The 18,025-nt window shown below is 36.9% G+C and overlaps 1 protein-coding gene across 1 annotated transcript; it reads left to right on the top strand.

The window, feature by feature from the left end:
- Positions 1-481: 481 nt before the first annotated feature.
- On the top strand, positions 482-1,516 carry LOC138839465 (olfactory receptor 4K15). Its single transcript, XM_070039053.1, has one exon. It carries the CDS (start codon positions 542-544, stop codon positions 1,514-1,516), a length of 975 nt encoding a protein of 324 aa, XP_069895154.1. The 5' UTR covers positions 482-541.
- Positions 1,517-18,025: the final 16,509 nt, after the last annotated feature.

Raw genomic sequence — 18,025 nt, 5'->3', positions numbered from 1 at the left:
AAAATGCTTAATAAAAATGAGCTGCAAAACTGGCAGAGGGCTCTAGGCAAGCCTAGATTATTTATTTTGCCAATATTTTTAATTGTAGTTAAAACTTTAATTTGAGAGAAGAGGCAAAACTATAAGCAATGATTACTTCTATAAGCTTACCTACATAAATATAATGAAAAGTTTATTTCTCTCCTGTCCTCCTTTCACAGAAACTATTGATCTTTTTAACACCTCTACTGTCATGGCAAAGGCCCATTCCAAACTGACAGAACACATCTCTGTGGTCACACTGTTATGTGGAGTTTGTGTTTTTATTTATGTGTGCACGTTTTTAAATTTTATCTATCTAGAGTTATACAGGATTTTGTTGTATTATCTATATAATTTTGAATATTCCAAGTAAATCCAAGGACATAGATATACACAGAAATTAGATTTGAGAAACCTAAAGTATAATTGGGAAAGAAAACCAAAAGCAAACCAAACTTCATTGATTGCTATTTGTTTTTCTCCTCTCCAGGTCTCTGAAAAGAAGTTTCTTACAAAGTCAATGAATGAGACGAATTATTCTCGTGTTACAGAATTTGTGTTGCTGGGACTCTCCAGTTCCAAGGAGCTTCAACCTTTTCTGTTTTTCATATTCTCACTGCTCTACCTATCTATACTACTGGGCAACTTTCTCATCATCCTAACTGTGACCTCAGACTCCCGCCTTCATACCCCCATGTATTTTCTGCTTGCAAATCTCTCCTTCATAGATGTATGTGTTGCCTCATTTGCTACCCCAAAAATGATTGCTGACTTTCTAGTTGAGCAAAAGACTATTTCTTTTGATGCCTGTCTGGCTCAGATTTTCTTTGTTCACCTCTTTACAGGCAGTGAAATGGTTATTCTCGTGTCCATGGCCTATGACCGCTATGTTGCAATATGCAAGCCTCTCCACTATATGACAATCATGAGCCGCCGAGTGTGTATTATGCTCGTTCTCATATCCTGGAGTGTGGGCTTCATCCACACTACCAGCCAGCTAGCATTCACTGTCAACTTGCCTTTTTGTGGTCCTAATCAGGTTGACAGTTTTTTCTGCGACCTTCCTCTAGTGACAAAACTAGCCTGCATAGATACTTATGTTGTCAGCTTACTAATAGTTGCAGACAGTGGCTTTCTTTCGTTGAGTTCCTTTCTCCTCTTGGTTGTCTCCTACACTGTAATACTCATCACAGTGAGGAATCGCTCTTCTGCTAGCATGGCCAAGGCCCGCTCCACACTGACTGCTCATATCACTGTGGTCACACTGTTCTTTGGACCATGCATTTTCATCTATGTGTGGCCTTTCAGCAGTTATTCAATTGACAAAGTACTGGCTGTATTTTATACCATCTTTACTCCCATTTTAAACCCTGTTATCTACAGTCTAAGGAACAAAGAAATGAAGGCAGCTATGTCAAAACTGAAGAGTCGATATCTGAAGCCTGGTCAGGTTTCTGCAATTCTCAGAAATGTTCTTTTATTGGAAACAAAGTAATCTTACAATGACTGCTCCATTTCATTTTTCTTTCTAGATATTTTCAGGTAGAACTGTTTTGATGATATAACCAATTATTTTAACTCATGGAGTCATTATCTAAATGTATCTAAATATATTGGCTAATAAGAGCATAAGGGATTTTAGAAAATGATATATTTGGGCTGGGAAGGTGGCTCAGTGTTAAAGCGTTTGGCTTGCATGCACGAGGACCTGGGTTCAATTCCTCAGCACCACATAAGCAAAAAGAAAAATGCCAGAAGTGACGCTGTGGCTCAAGTGGTAGAGCACTAGCCTTGAGCTAAAGAGCTGAGGGACAGTGCCTAGGCCCAGAGTTCAGGCCCTATGACTGGACCCCCCCCCAAAAAAAGAAAATGATATATTTTAATATATGTCCATCTTTGACTTCTTTTCTTTCTTGATGTGAAATATAAATGGTTTTTAAATAAAAGATTATTGGCTTTCATGTCAATTTATACTTAGTGAAGTATAAATACACTGATTCTTTCACTGATAGAAAATGTATCATTCATACTCTTGTTAGAAAAATTGATTTTGCTATTTGCCAAGAAAGGAATGTTGGTTTTAAAGCAGTTTAAAATTAGATGCGTAGATGAACATAGTTGTTCTGGTTGCTTTAGTATGGTCTTATTTGTGATCATTTGGGTAAATATCCAAAAGTGGTATAGCTGTGTCATAGGGGAGCTCAATGTGCAGTCTCTTGAGGAACCTTCATATTGCTTTCCAAAGTTTACACTCCCACCAACAATGCAGTAAGGTTCCCTTTTGGCATCCCTCTAGCATCTGTTGTTATTAGGTTTCTTGATTCTAGCCATTCTAACTGGGGTGAGGTGGAATCTTAATGTTGTTTTTATTTGCATCCCTTTTATTGCTAGAGAAGCAGAACATTTCTTTTCATCCTTATTCACCATAGCTAAGATATGAAACCAACCCAGATCCCTCTCAGTAGATGAATGGATCCAGAATATGTGGCATACACACAAACACACACACACACACACACACACACACACACACACACACACACACACACACACACACACAATGGAATTCTATGCCTCCATCAGAAAGAATGACACCTGCTACTTTTGTTAGGAAATGGAAAGACTTGGAAAAAATTATATTAAGTGAAGTAAGCCAGGCCCAAAGAAACATAGGTCTCATGGTCTCCCTTATTTGCAGTAATTAGTATACGTCTAGGAGAAACAGAAAGGGTCAAAAGCTATGAACATATGACCATATAAGATGAGGCTAAGTGAAATTAACCCCAAGATAGGGACACAAGTGGTTTTATCTTTCTTGCTGTTGTTTTCAATGTACTATGTGATTTTTGTTTCTTTTGTATGTTCTTCCCCCATGGTATAACTCCTATTTTCACTGTATTTGATTCTGGTGCCCTACATCTTGTATATACATTTTTCTAATTTGAGGAGGGGAAGGGAAATAACAAAATGCTGAAACAAGGTAAGAGGTTGACCCATAGTAACAATGAGATGTACAAGATACTATGTTGAAAATGAACTTTACAACTTGGGGGCGGGGAGAAGGAGGTGTTGGGGAGGTAGGGAGGAAAGGGATGGTAGGGAAAAATAAAGGAGGGGGTAACAATGCTCCATAGGAAATGTACTCATTATCTTATTCATGTAACTGTAACCCCACTATACAGTATCTTTACAATAAAAATACATGTATATTTAATTAGATGCATAGAAATAAATAGTTATTGTTTTGTCTAGCTCTGATCTTCCATCAGTCATAATATTCTGTGATTACTGAGTTCTATATCAATCACTGGTGTGCTTTTCTTTATTTTATTATATATATTTTTATTGTTCCCAGTCCTGGGGCTTGAACTCAGGGCAAGGCCATTTTCCTTGAACTTCTTTTGCTCAAGCAAAAAGCACTCTACCACTTTAGCCACAGTACTACTTCTGGCTTTTTCTGTTTATGGTACTGAAGAACTGAACCCAAGGCTTCATGCATGTGAAGCAAACACTCTTCCACTAAGCCAAATTTCCTTTCCTGTGCTTTTATTTTAATGGGTCTTTGCATCAAGTCTATTCTTCAGGATAAACTTTCCAAATATTTAAATAGATACAAACAATCAAGTTACATGGAGATATTTCTGATAAATAGGAGATGCACATATTCATTTGAAAGGCTGATTCCTCAGGAGCAATATTCTATTTTTATTTCAGTGGATAAGGCACTTGATCTTAAAATAGAACATTAAAATAGAAAATGCTATGTGACTTTATTAGGCCCTGTGCCATTAGGAGTCCCCACTATCAAGTCACAATTTCCAGCAATAAACAAAATACAAACAAAACAAACAAAACATATGTTAGCTACTATGTTTTTAGTTAAAAGTTGAGGCAGGTCCAAAGATATATCAAGCTGAAAGGATTCTTAGTCCTTACATCATGTTCTTCTGTCCCATAAACACCTCTCTTTTAGCACAAGTTTTGGATTCATCTTGGAATATTATCACCAATTGGAAGGAAAATACAAATTTTTATTTGTCTTTATAGTGAAAGCTAATAACTTGGTTACTGCAATGACCTCATAAAAGTTATTTAGAATCAATACTGGTGAGATAAATAGTATTTATTGTGAGTACCCATGAATATTTCATTTGATTAGTAACATTTGATGTGGAATTAAACTTAAAGAAAAAATAAACATGAATTCTTGAATGGTAGGAAATTGATTATTAATTAAGGTTAACCAGATATTAGTAGGAAAATCAAAGAAAGGAGTGGAGGAAAATGATGATACACTTTTTAAATTTTTTTTATTGTGAAAATACTTTACAGAGGGGTTACAATTACATGGGCAAGATAATAAGTACATTTCTTATCAAGCATTGTAACCTCCTCCTTTGTTTCCCCTTCCCATCTCTTCCCATCCTCCCCCCACCGTCCTACCCAATCCCTCCTGCCCCCTCCCCGCACCAAAGTTGTAATAATCAAAATTTTGGGCATCTTTTTGCTAGGATACACAATATATTAACCAAATTATGGTATATTCTGGGGACAATTCAAATGGAATAAGTCCTTAAAACAGCTAGTTCACAGTCAAACAAAATAAATAATGCAAAGCTGGTACTTGAAATGTACATGTGGGAGGTGGAATGAAGAGAGGAAATTGGGGAGAATAAGGTCATAATATTCAATGCACATCCTATAAAACTAGAAAAATTGGAGTTGAGTTGGTTTGGGAGGGATGGAGAAAATGAAGACATAAATTGGCATGTTGAATGATAACCCCTTTGTGTAACTACTTAAGTATAATGAAAATATAATTACAAGAAGGAGAAGGAGGAGGATGGAAAGGAGTATGGGAGGGGGAAGAGAAAAAGAAGGAGTAGAAAGAAGAAGGAAACAAAAAAGAAAGGAAGAAAGAAAGGAAGGAAGAAAGAAAGAAAGAAAGAAAGAAAGGAAGGAAGAAAGAAAGAAAGAAAGAAAGAAAGAAAGAAAGAAAGAAAGAAAGAAAGAAAGAAAGAAAGAAAGAAAGAAAGAAAGAGTAGAAAGCAGTCATAAGTTTGAAGGTACAAGAAAGAATAACATTGAAAAAGGAAAAATAAATAACACATATGAGCCAAGAAATACCAAATATGCTTAGCTCAAAAACCAGCAACACTTGAAAATAAGTTCAATGAAAGAAAACAAAACATTAACCTTCCAATGTTTCTAGCATTTGGACTAATTACACCATTCCTGGAATTCAATTCTTTTTTTTTTTTTTTTGGGTCCGGTCATGGGGCCTTAACGCTGGGCCTGGGCGCTGTCCCTCAGCTCTTCAGCTCAGGGCTAGTGCCCTACCACTTGAGCCACAGCACCACTTCCGGCTTTTTTCTTTTTGCTTATGTGGTGCTGAGGAATCAAACCCAGGGCTTCAGGCATGCAAGGCAAGCACTCTACCACTGAGCCACTTTCCCAGCCCCCTGGAATTCAATTCTAAAGAATGAAGAGGAGGTACAAATAGATTTTTATTTCTAGACACTATTTTTATTCTTTAATTTTAAAGCCATTTGGCAGAATTGTTAAATAAAGCCAAGTGCCACCACTCAATTAGATATTACACAATTATTTTGTAAGAATTTATAATGCTGAAAATTCTCATGCCATAGTAATTTATATGTATATGTATGAATCTTTCTGATTTGTGCATATTTTAATAAACAGGCCAAGTTATTATAATGATTAATAATGATTAAATTAAAAAGAATCACAATATTTTCTCTATATTCATTTTTCACAGAGAAAGTAATCAAGACAAGGTTTATCTCCCATCTAATTTTCTGAGAACATAATGAGTACATAAATGAAGTAGAATGGAAGCTGTAATTTAAGCCATAAGTAGGCCTGTCTGCCTGAAATCATTGGGCCCTCTAAGATTTATCTATTATCCAGTGTGTTTACTTGTAGATTTATAGGCAAATTCTAGCTACCACAAGTGAGCAAAACCATGCAACCTGTGTTCCTCTGGAACTGGCTTACTTCACTTAATATAATTTTTCCCAAGTATTTACATTTGCTTACTAATAATGGTACAATATTTTTGATAAATGAGTAGAATTCCAATGTTCATTTATATCACATTTTCTTGATCCATTTGTTCTTTGAGGGCCATCTGGGCTGATTCTATAACTTGGCTGTAGTAAACAATGTTGCAATTAACATGAAAAAAAGATACACTGGGACATGATACAGGTCTATGAAAATAGGAATTCTCACTTGTTTTTAATTTCTGCTTATTAGTATACCTTTTTCTATCTTTTAAAGTCTTTATGTTTCTTTTTGTGAAATGAGTAGTTTGTGGATGACAAGTTGTTTGATCCTAATTTTTAATTTGTTCCAATAATCTGTCTTTTGATTGGAAAATAAAGATCATTTTCCTTTAGGGTAGTAATTGAAAGCATTTACTTTTTCCAAAAGTTCTATTGTATTTTTTCCCCTTGTTAATTCTAGTGTTCATTGTTTCATTAATTTTTCATCTTCAGGCTTTCCTCCATCTCTGGGTAAAATATACTTAAATGAAGTAAGAAGCAATAGATGCCTTCACTCCATCCCCATTTTTTGTTGAAAAATGGAACTTTAAAACAAAAAATGAGAGCTTAACAAGCATATCAATTAAAGGTAATTTAATTTAAGAGAAAGAGGTAGAAAAACAAGTAATGGAAAGATAATGAGAGGAGCTGGAAGGAGTAAGAAATAACACAGCACTGAAATATTGTTACGGGGAAATACAAAATGTTTGGTGAAGTAGCAAAAAGAAAATAAAACAGGCTCTGAGGGGTCACATCTAAAATTCTAACTATATAAGAGGCAAAGATACTGAGGATCAAGGTTTGAAGTTATCCCAGGAAGAACAGTCTCTGAGATTCTGTCTCCAATTAGAAAAATGTCAGAATCTGGGAGTGGCTTAAGTGTTAGAGTACAACACATGAACAAGAATATAGAACAAGTACAAAAGGCCCTGAATTCAAGACAAACATAAATACAATGAATGAAATGAAATGAAACAAGAAATTCAGCAATTCAGGCTGAAAATGAACAGGCAAAGCAAATCTATCTTCAGAGGAGATGTTAGTGTAAGTTGGCCCTGTCCACTTATCTGGTGGTCTCTTCCAATCTTTGTCCCTTAAAGCACTGTGTTTTTGGTGTTGCCTACAATTTCTCTTTTGGAAAGGTTTTTGTATATATCTTTTTTAGATTTCCACATTTCTGTGCAACCCTTCTGCCCATAAATTAATTGGGAGCAGCCCAGTGTGCTATTGCAAAATTGGTAGACTAGACAATATACAGCTGCTGGAATAAGGCAAGGTAAGTCAGAGACAATAGCACTGGTTCATGAGTATTGGGCTCCTATATCTGAATTCTGACAGAGGTGAAAATTTTGGCGGAAGACAACTGGATTTAGGAGTGAGTGGTAAGCCAGTCAATGGTAGCTCATGTCTGTAGTCTTAGTTCCGGAAGCTGAGATCTGAGGAATGCAGTTCAAAGCCAGCCCAGGCAGGAAAGTCCATGAGACTATCTCCAATTAACCACCAGTAAACTGGAAATAGCTCTGTGACTCAAGTGCTAGAGCACTTACCTTGAGCTGAAGAGCTCAGTGCCAGCACCTAAGCCCAGAGTTCAGCCCCCACGACCTACCAAAAAAATAAAAATAAAAACAAAATAAAACAAAAACCAGGAGTGAGTGGTGGTACAGCTGAGCATAGCTAGTGAGTCAGAAAGTCCTCTGTCATAGCTTAATAAGAAGGAATGCAGGACTGGGAAGGTGGCTCAGTGGTAGAGCTCTTGCCTTGCATGCCTGTGGCTCTGGGTTCAATTCCTCAGCACCACATAGGCAAAAAGAAAAAGCCAGAAGTGACACTGTGGCTCAAGTGGTAGAACGCTAGCCTTTAGCTGAAGAGCTGAGGGACAGTGCCCAGGCTCAGAGTTCAGGCCCCACGACTGGACCCTCCTCCCCCCCAAAAAAGAAGGAATGCTTTGGCTGCTCTGACCTCTATGAGTAGGGTCAACTACTGTGGTTCCCCACTTCCAAGCGTGGGGCCAGGTATCTCAGTCCTTATTTTGTCTATTCAATGAAAATCTCTAATGGTAAATGGTATTTATGTCCTACACAGTGAGCAGTAACCTCAAGGATGAAAATTATTCCAAGATTTATATATCCTCACTTTTTGCATGCACCATATATTTAGGTGATGGGAAGAGTCAGCTGCTGCCAATTGATTTCATCCACCCATCAGCCCAGGACTAGGTTTGTGAATTTTTACTATACAGACTTATTAAAAGTCTATCATCTATCTTAGTGTGGGCTGGGCTTGAGTTTGTACAGTTGCTCACTGCTCTCTATGTATTATCCTAGGCAGGGGAAAACAAATATCAGTCTGTTTCTGCTTCTGTCCCATGGCCTGGGCCAGGATTACTGACCTCTCCACAAATGAGGGTGATTCATAAAACCACACACACACACACACACACACACACACACACACACACACACACACACACACACACACACACACAGATTGTTGACAAAGGAGCTTTTGTGACATATTTTTCATGAGGTGATCTAAGGTTCCATCTGAGCAAGGTTTTTTGTTTCTTTTGTTTTCTCAAGAGTTTTAAGTTTAGAAATTTATGATTTTCTATAGACACGATATGGCTAGTTGTTTGCTGGCACCTTAATCTAGATTGCTTACCTCCAATTGAAAGTATAAGGTCATGTAACTCATTTTATTTCTAGTTTGTGAGTTAGCAATTTTCTACCTTCTCCATTTCAATTTATTTATCATTGCTGTTTAGCTTCACCACTTGGATATGTTCTTGTTTTACTGGAGATTGAACCTAGGACCTTGAGTATACTGAGTATGAGCTCCAAAAATAAAATTAATCTTATCCTAGTAGTCACAAATTTGGTTCCATAATGTATTCTTTAATGAAAATGATCCTCCATCCAATAAAGGCAGTAATTATAGTAAGTAGAAAATTATAGTAAGTAGAAAAAGAAAGCTCAAAATTATAGTGCATAAAAGTATTTAAAAATACAAGTAGAATAGGAAAACCAAGAGTAAGTCACCAGCAATTATAGCATAGTAGCTGATCTATAATTGTGTCCTTTTATCATGGAGCTGTATATTTTATTTCTTGATAACAAAATTGTACACTAATTGTTAATCCAATTCACAAATAACAACTCAGAGGTTATTTTCTGTACATAAATTATAATTGTAATGCTACCATATTTTCTTCATCTTATGACATTTGATTATTTCCTGACACCGTCTCTAGTCTGTCCAAAAAAGTGTATCCCATTGTTCAGTGCAATGACCACAATATAAATGCAACATGTGCTCCATGTCAGAAACAATCTCTCTGAGCACCTATGAATATTTTACTTGACTGTTATATTAGACACACCTTTAAAACTAGATAAAAATATGCATGAACTACTGGATCATAGAAAATGACTGTAAGTCCGAGAATAGTGATCCTGGGAGGGGGACTACAAGCATCCCAACAATGACAAACCATAACTACCAAGGTGGACAAAATTATCTAATGTAATTGAATCACCAATGAATTATGACAGCTTTTCACCATCAATCAATTTTCTTCAAAAGCCAAATATTTAGACCCAGTAGTACCAATACGCAGATAAATTTTTATTTTCCTTTCACATATTTTTTATTATAAAGGTGATATCCAGAAGGGTTACAGTTAAATATGTCTCCTAAAGAGTACATTTCTTTTTGAATAATGCCACCTTTTCCCTCACTCTCTCCCCATTTTTCCATCCATCACCATCCACAAGTTGTATAATTCCTTCTCAGCATTCTGCCTCATGAGTACCACTGCTGTGTTTGTTCACCCTTTGTCATACCATTTCTGTGCCCCCTTATCCTGTCAAAGACAAAAAAATGAACAAACAAAAGGAAAAGAAAACAAAAATAAAGAAAAGTCCTTTTGTTTCAATATTCTGGAGCTCATTTCAATAAATATTATTTTACATGATCAGATGCACATAGGCATTGCGCCTTTGTGTTTCTTAAGAATATCTGCCTCTGGTCTCACTATATATAAATATTAGAATACTGTATAATTTACCATTTCCCAGTGTACATTAGATCTAGATGTAGTTTTCACATATAAGGAAAATGTGCCACTTTTTTGATTCAAGCAAAATTATTTTAGATGATATAAGAAAGACAACTACATATTTATAAAGGTAATTCATCAAGAAGATACCCCCACACACACATTCAATATTAATATGCTCAAGTTTATAAAACAACTTACTGAACATAAAGAATCAGATGAGTTGACATATACTGAGTCATTTCAATATTCCACACTCACAGTATATAAAGCATTCAGACAGAAATATCAATGAATTTATTCTACTACTAAAATGAAAACAGTATGAATTGACTAGAACTAAAAAAAATGCAATCAATGAAATAGACTTAACAGATATCTACAGAGTATTTTATTTGATAGCAAAAGATTTTACATTCTTCTCAGCAGCTTATGAAACTCTCTCCAAAATAGGTCATATCTTAGTCCATAAAGTGAGTCTCATAAAACACTACAAAACCAGCCTGGCACCAGTGGCTCATGCCTATAATCCTAGCTACTCAGGAGGCTGAGATCTGAGGTCCCCGGTTCAAAGCCAGCCCAAGCAGGAAAGACTGTGAGACTGTTGTCTCCAATAAACCACTCAGAAAACCGGAAGTGGTGCTGTGGCTCAAGTCGTAGAGTGCTAGCCTTGAGCTAAAGAGATGAGGGACAGTGCCCAGGCCCAGAGTTCAAGCCCCATGGCCGACAAAAAAAAATTACAAAACCAAAGTAGTTCCCTGTATCTGACCAAGCAGAATGGAATAATATATAAATAATATAAAAAGAAAGCCTTTGAGACACAGCCTAGTCATTAATAGAATGCAAGTTTATATCCTTGAGTGCTTATGTCAGAAAATCAGAAATCCCAAATAAAAAACCTAACGAGATAACTCTAGCACTTAGATAAACAGGAACAAGCCAATTTCAAAATTAGTAGATAGAAGTTTTAAGAATTAAACAAAGAACTGCTATTTCAGAAAGATAATAAAGATTGACATTTCAGTGCTGATGACTCATGCCTGTAATGCTATCTACTCAGGAGGCTGAGATCTGAGAATTGTGGGTCAAAGCCACCCTGGGAAAGAAAGCCTGTGAGATTCTTATCTCCAAATAATCACCAGAAAATTGGAAGTGGAGGTGTGGCTCAAAGTAGAGTACTAGCCTTGAGTGAAAGAGCTCAGACACAGAGCCAAGGTCCTGAGTACAAGCACCACAATGGACAAAAAAGATGAAACTAACTCAAATCAAAAGAAGAGAAGACACAACTTTAAAATCAGAGTTAATAAGTGTATATTACAACAAATACCAATAGAATTCAAAAGAGCACTAGGGAATATTTTGAAATGTATATCCCAACAGGAAAATCAAGAAGAAATAGATTTATTGACACACAAAACAAATTAAAATTAAATCAAGAGGATAAAAAGCATGAAGAGATTTATATCAAGATCATATCTGTTACAAAGAATTTCCCAAGAAAAAAAAGCCCAGAGCTGGATTCATTCACCTCTGAATTTCATTAGACCTTTCAAGAACTAACACCAATGCTCAACAAACTATTTTAAAAAATAAAATGAGAAGGATTTTTCATTCCAGCAGTATTCCACAACATCTTTATTATGTTTTTCTTATTTGCAAGTTTATAGTTGTGATAGTTTGCCTTTGCAGTTAAATATTTTATTCAGATTCAGGTATAGTCTTACATGTTTGAAGTGACAACACTCAAGAGGCTGAGACAGGAGGACTACTAGTCTGAGGCTGGCATAGTCTATAGAGAGAAACTGTCTATGAAAAAGTTTTTTATATATCTACATAAATTAGAAAAATATGTAGTAATGTTTTTCTATTGATAGTATATCATAAATGAAATTATGAGAACCCCTTCTTTTAAAGTTCCAGATAAAGAGAAACGAATGCACATTTCAATAATTTCTAAAGTTAATTCAAATAAAAAGAAAACATGAGCATTTTACCATGACTCCTCTACATCTCCAATAGTATCTTAATGTTGCCAATGCTGGGCTCACGTCAGTTATTACAACATTTTGCCTTCTCTAGCTTCCCTTCTTCTATTACCTTCCATTTGTCTTTTATTAAATTTTATAAAGTATATACATTTTTGATTCAGACACATGAAGTCTAACAAGTGTGTCATTATTCAGTTTATTTTCCCCTCATTTCTATGGTTTTTAAAAAATCTCTAAATTTTCACACATGAAATCTAACATTACTTCTCATTGTTGAGTATTTTGTTCTATTGAAGATTGTTTTCTTTTTAGTATTAGTATTCAGTATATGGACTTGTAGATTATTCCTATGGTGCCTTCTTTTTAAATGTTGTAACTGCAACAGTTGTGTATCTGTCTGCATGAGTGTGAAACTTATTAGGAAATATACAGATAGCTGAGTTTGTTGAATGGTACAAAGCTGTCTTCATTACCTTTGTAGATGAGAATTTATAATTGAGCTTTTGTATGCTGTCAGAAATATATAGTTTAAAATGTTATTTATGCATTAGAAGTAAAGAGGCTGGGTCAAAACCTTGTCTTTGCAAACATCCTGATGCCTTGTTGGATGGAGCGGGATTTCCATCTAGCTCTAAAAATCCTAGAGGTAAGAGATGTCGTTTATTGAATTGCAGATGTCATGCTTTTTTATCCTAGGAACGCTTTGATACAGAGAATACTCTAATTCTGCCTAGATTATCTCCCTAAACAGTTTTATTCCCTTGCCTATGAATATCCCCTTAATATGGCAAGTTTAAGCTGACCTCTGAGCTACTTCCTTAGATGGAAGTTCTGCTTGCATTAGACTAGTCTCACATAAGGTCTGGTCTGCTTTTTTAAGCCTTGGTCTCTACTCCAAGCATGTAGATTTTGTTTTTTAAAAGCTTTGTTCACACTTGATTTGGGGCTGCAGATCTTTGAGACAAGAGTCTACTTGCAGCCACCATCTTCCTAATAAAGACTACAAATTCGACCTCTGAAAAATGTGGCTTCTCATGTACAGCTAGCATTATATTTAATGTTGAAAAGTTAAACAATTTCCTCTAAAATCAGGAATGAGACAAGGATGTCTGCTCTCCCTATTCATCTTCAATGTAATGTTGGAATTCCAAGCAGTAAGGCAACAGATGAACAGAAAAGGGATCCAAAAAGTTAAAGAAGTAAAAAGTCTTCTTTGCAGATAAAATTATCCTGTATAGACTCCTCTTCCAAGTTACTTGAACTGATCCAAAACTTAGACAAAGTAACAGGGTATAAAATTAAACCACAAACTTATCTGACCGTTTCTGCATGTCTCAGACATATACTAGTTATTGCAAATAAGGGAAACCATGGGACCTATGTTTCTTTGGGCCTGGCTGAATTCATTTAATTTAATTTTTTCCAAGTCTTTCCATTTCCTGACAAATGGGGCAATGTCATTCTTTCTGATGGAGGCATAGAATTCCATTGTGTATATATACCACATTTTCTTGATCCATTCATCTACTGAGGGGCTTTTGGGTTGGTTCCATATCTTAGCTATGGTAAATAATGCTGCAATAAACATAGCTGTGCTGGAAGCTTTAGTATGGTCTTTTTTGCGATCATTCGGGTAAATACCCAAAAGTGGAATGGCTGTGTCATAGGGGAGCTCTATATGGAGTCTTTATTTTTTTTTTCGTCCGGTCATGGGGCCTGAACTCTGGGCCTGGGCGCTGTCCCTCAGCTCTTCAGCTCAAGGCTAGTGCTCTACCACTTGAGCCACAGTACCACTTCCGGCTTTTTTTCTTTTTGCTTATGTGGTGCTGAGGAATCGAACCCAGGGCCTCAGGCATTCAAGGCAAGCACTCTACCACTGAGCCAACTTCCCAGCCCTATATGGAGTCTTTTGAAGTACCTCCATACTGCTTTCCAAAGTGTTTGAACAAGTTTACACTTCCACTAACAATGAAGTAGGATTCCCTTCTGTACACATCCCTTCCAGCATCTGTTGTTATTAGAGTTCTTGATTTTTGCCATTCTAACTGGGGTGAGGTGATATCTCAATGCTGTTTTGATTTGCATTTCTTTTATGGCTAGAGAGGTTGAGCTATAGTCTATTGGCTATCCTTCTTTCCACTTCAGAGAACTTTCTCTGTAAGTCTTTAGCCCACTCATTTATTGGGCAGTTGTTTCTTTGAGTATTTGTTGTTGGGGGATTTAATTTTTTGAGTTCCATATATATTTTAGATATGAGACCCTTGTCTGTTGTATAGCTAGTGCAGATCTTCTCCCAATCCATGGGATTTCTATTCATCTTGCTAGCTATGTCCTTTGCCATGCAGAAACTAAAGACTCAAATGTTTTTTCTTTCTTGCTATTGTTTCTAACATATTTATAAGATATTTTTTGTTGCTTTGTATGTCCCTCCCCCATGGTATAGCCTCTGTTTTTACTGTATTTGATGTTGGTATAATTTGTGGAGGGGAAGGAAAAAAACAAATTTTTTAAATAGAGATACAGGTGAACCCATTGGAGCTATGAGATGTACAAGACGTTATGTCAAAAAAGGAACTTTACAACTTTGGCGTGGGAGTGGGGTCATGAGGGTGCAAGAAGGAAAGGGATGGTAATGGAAAACAAAGGAGGAGGCAACAATGCTTGATAAGAAATGTACTCATAATTCCGGGAAGATGGCAGAGGAGAAGCTTGAGGCAAAACAAGCTCTCGCATAGAAAACAGTTTTAGAGTTCCAGTGAACAGTCCTAAGCCAAAGAATCACACCAAGTGTGCCATCACAGGACAGAGAGTTAGGCCAGAGAGGGAAAATCCAGGCAAGGAGACAGATCTGAGCTCTTGCCAGCAGCTGCCGCTATGGCGGCAGCGACAGCGACAGCGGCGGCAGAGACAGTGACGGTGGTGGCGGCGGCCGCAGATGCCATACCTGAAACAGAGAGAGTCCGGGATGAAAGAGCCAGACTCGGCTGGCGAGTGGATTCTACTCAACACCAGAAAGAACTGACAAGGAGCAGACATCTTCATCCTGTAGTTCACAGATCAGAGACGAACTAGGAACCAAGACTTGGCATGAGTAGAAGCCTGACATCCTCACTACTTCTCAGGGAGCAGAGGAGGGAAGGTCACCCCTCCCCACCCCACTACCTGAGATCTCCATCTTGGATACCGACAATGCTTGGCGGAGCTGCTAGCTCCAACTCAGGCCTTGGAATAAAACTAGGGTCATTTAGCAGGTCACAAGAACTTAATGGTGTGACTTGCCAGACTCAGCTCCACCCAGGGAAAAGTCACCCAGTTCAGGTGCCAGCCCTAGGCGTGGCTTTCTTCATTGGGTAATCAGAGCCAGAGGCTGCCCCTCCCTTTAGCAGCCTCGACATCAGTAAACAGAAACCCTGAGAGTGGCTCCAGGCTGGGCTCTGTGAGTTTCTCACAAACTAGCCCCCAAGAAAAGCTACTGTTTGCTGAATGGCCTCAACTCTACCCAGAACCTAGCCTCATCATAGCATCTCCAAACTTGAGGAAAAAGCCATCTCTCTCTTTTGTGATACTCAAAGCAGATCTCCCTCCCATTGAACTAACCTGGGAGGAGGATCGCAAAATCCTGGGTAAAGCAGAGCATTTTTCTTTTCTAAAACTTTTTCTAATTTTAAATTTTTAACTTTTTTGAAAAAAATTGTTTTCTAGTAACTTTTTTCCCCTTATAATCTTTATTTTAAGGATACATGTGTGTGTGCAATTTTCTTTAAAAATTTTTTCTTTTTGTTTTTTGCTTAGCTCAACTGAACTTCTGATCCTTTTTTTCCTTCTTCCTTATCCTTGCCACATTTTCCTCTCTATTGTTCTTCTTTATGGGACTAAATTGTTGTTCTGCACATCCTCAGATAAACCTGTAGTTGATTATTAGACCATACCCCCCATTGTGTACACACTTAATCCACAAATTTATTACTCAATTCAAAACTTCTGAGACTTAAATTCCTTAATAGCAGTACTACGTCTTTATACCTATGTAATATTTTAAGTATTTTTATTTTTAAGTTTTTCACATCTCCTTTATATCCCTCCCATTCTCTCATTATATTCACCTTCTTTGAATAGTTTGTTCTCGATCTGCATATTATTAATTTTTATTTTCCTATTTTTTCTGGTCTCTTTTTTTCCCTTTCTCTTTCTTCTTGTTTTCTCTCTCTCTACTTTCATACTATCCAACCTATTTCGAGGTTTGAGACTAGGACTTAGTTAACTTAACTCTCCCTGTACCTTCCCACATCACTCTATTCCTATTTTTTACCCACATCTCTCCCTAATCCTAATAATTTCTGGTTTACCAAATTCTTCTTTGTGGTTCGTAGCCCATTAATATATAGATGTTTGATGTTGAATAGAGGTATCTGTTGAACTCAATTGTATCTGCAGACTGTTGACTGTGCAAATTCAGACTTTGGTTGATGCTTGCCTTAAGTTAGTGTTCTAGCACAAAACTGGTATTACTTTCATCCCAAATGGGCAAAGTAAGCTGGAAGACCACAAGAAAAATGGCAAGTCTGGGTATCTCCACTCCCACTCATGACAATCAGGGACAGAACAGATAATGAATAATCCAGAGGAGAGTTCCCAAATAGCTCTACAAACACTGCTGGCAAATATGATAAATGAAAAGATTGAAAACATACAAAGAACTCTGTATGAGCGTGATAGGGAGAGAGAGGAGGTAAACAAAAGGTCAATGCAGGAAAAGATTGAAAACCTACAAAGGACTCTGCATGAGCATGAGAGGGAGAGAGAGGAGGCAATTCAAAGGTTTATACAGGAATATCATGAGTGTGAGGAAGCTACTCAAAAACTGATACAGGATTTGTATGAGTAGCTTGAGAATACTCAAAGAGAAAGGCAAGAATGGCGTGAACAGGCTGAGAACACTCAAAAAGAACTACAAGAATGGCATGAACAGAAGGAAGCTAAGCAAAGAGTAATACAGGAATTGAGAGAGCAGGATGAGAATACACAAAGATCACTAAACGCATTCATGGACTCCATTAACAAAGAGCTGAAGGAAGTCAGGGAGACCACAAAGGGAATGCTGAATGGAACCCAACAGAAGGAATGGGAGGCAAAGAAAACCATAACCAATCAACTAAGTGATTTGAGAATAAACACTGAATACCAAATTAATGAAGTAAAGAAGTTCATACAACAAAGCTTCAACAAAGAAGTTGAAGCCAAAAAAGCTAACCAATTAGAAGGAAAAGAGATTAAAAAAAAAACAGTGTAGAAAGTCTTGGCAGCAGGTTAGACCATGCAGAAGATCGAATCTCGGGGATTGAAGATAGCCTAGATATTATAGAAAAAGAACATACAACCACACAAGACAAGTCTAAGAAATATGATAGATCTATCCAACACTTGGAAGACACCATCAGAAGGCCTAATCTAAGGATAATGGGTGTAGAGGAGCACCTAGAAACAGAACTTAATGGTCTAGGAAATTTGTTTAACAGGATCCTAGCAGAGAACATCCAAAGATGCAAAAATATAGGCCTATTCAGATACAAGAAGCTTTTAGAACTCAAAATACACCAGATCAGAATAGGACATCCCACCATCACATTAAAATCCACACAGGATCAACTCAGACCAAGGAAAAGATCCTTAAAGCTGTGAAGGAGAAAAGATTAAACAACTATTAAGAGAAACCAATTAGAATCACCTCAGATTTCTCAGCAGAGACAATCAAAGCAAGAAGAGCCTGGAATGAGGTATGCCAAGCCCTAAACCAAACAATTATCAACCAAGAATACTGTACCCAGCTAAACTCTCCTTCATAACTGAAGGCCAAATAAAAACCTTCCATACCAAAGAAAAATTGAAACAAT

This window comes from Dipodomys merriami, unplaced genomic scaffold, assembly GCF_024711535.1.
Source record: "Dipodomys merriami isolate MVZ:Mamm:240054 unplaced genomic scaffold, mDipMer1.0.p SCAF_1, whole genome shotgun sequence".
NCBI classification, from domain to species: Eukaryota; Metazoa; Chordata; class Mammalia; order Rodentia; family Heteromyidae; genus Dipodomys; species Dipodomys merriami.
Note: the sequence above shows the minus strand (reverse complement) of the source record. Positions and strands in the feature narration are given on the sequence as shown.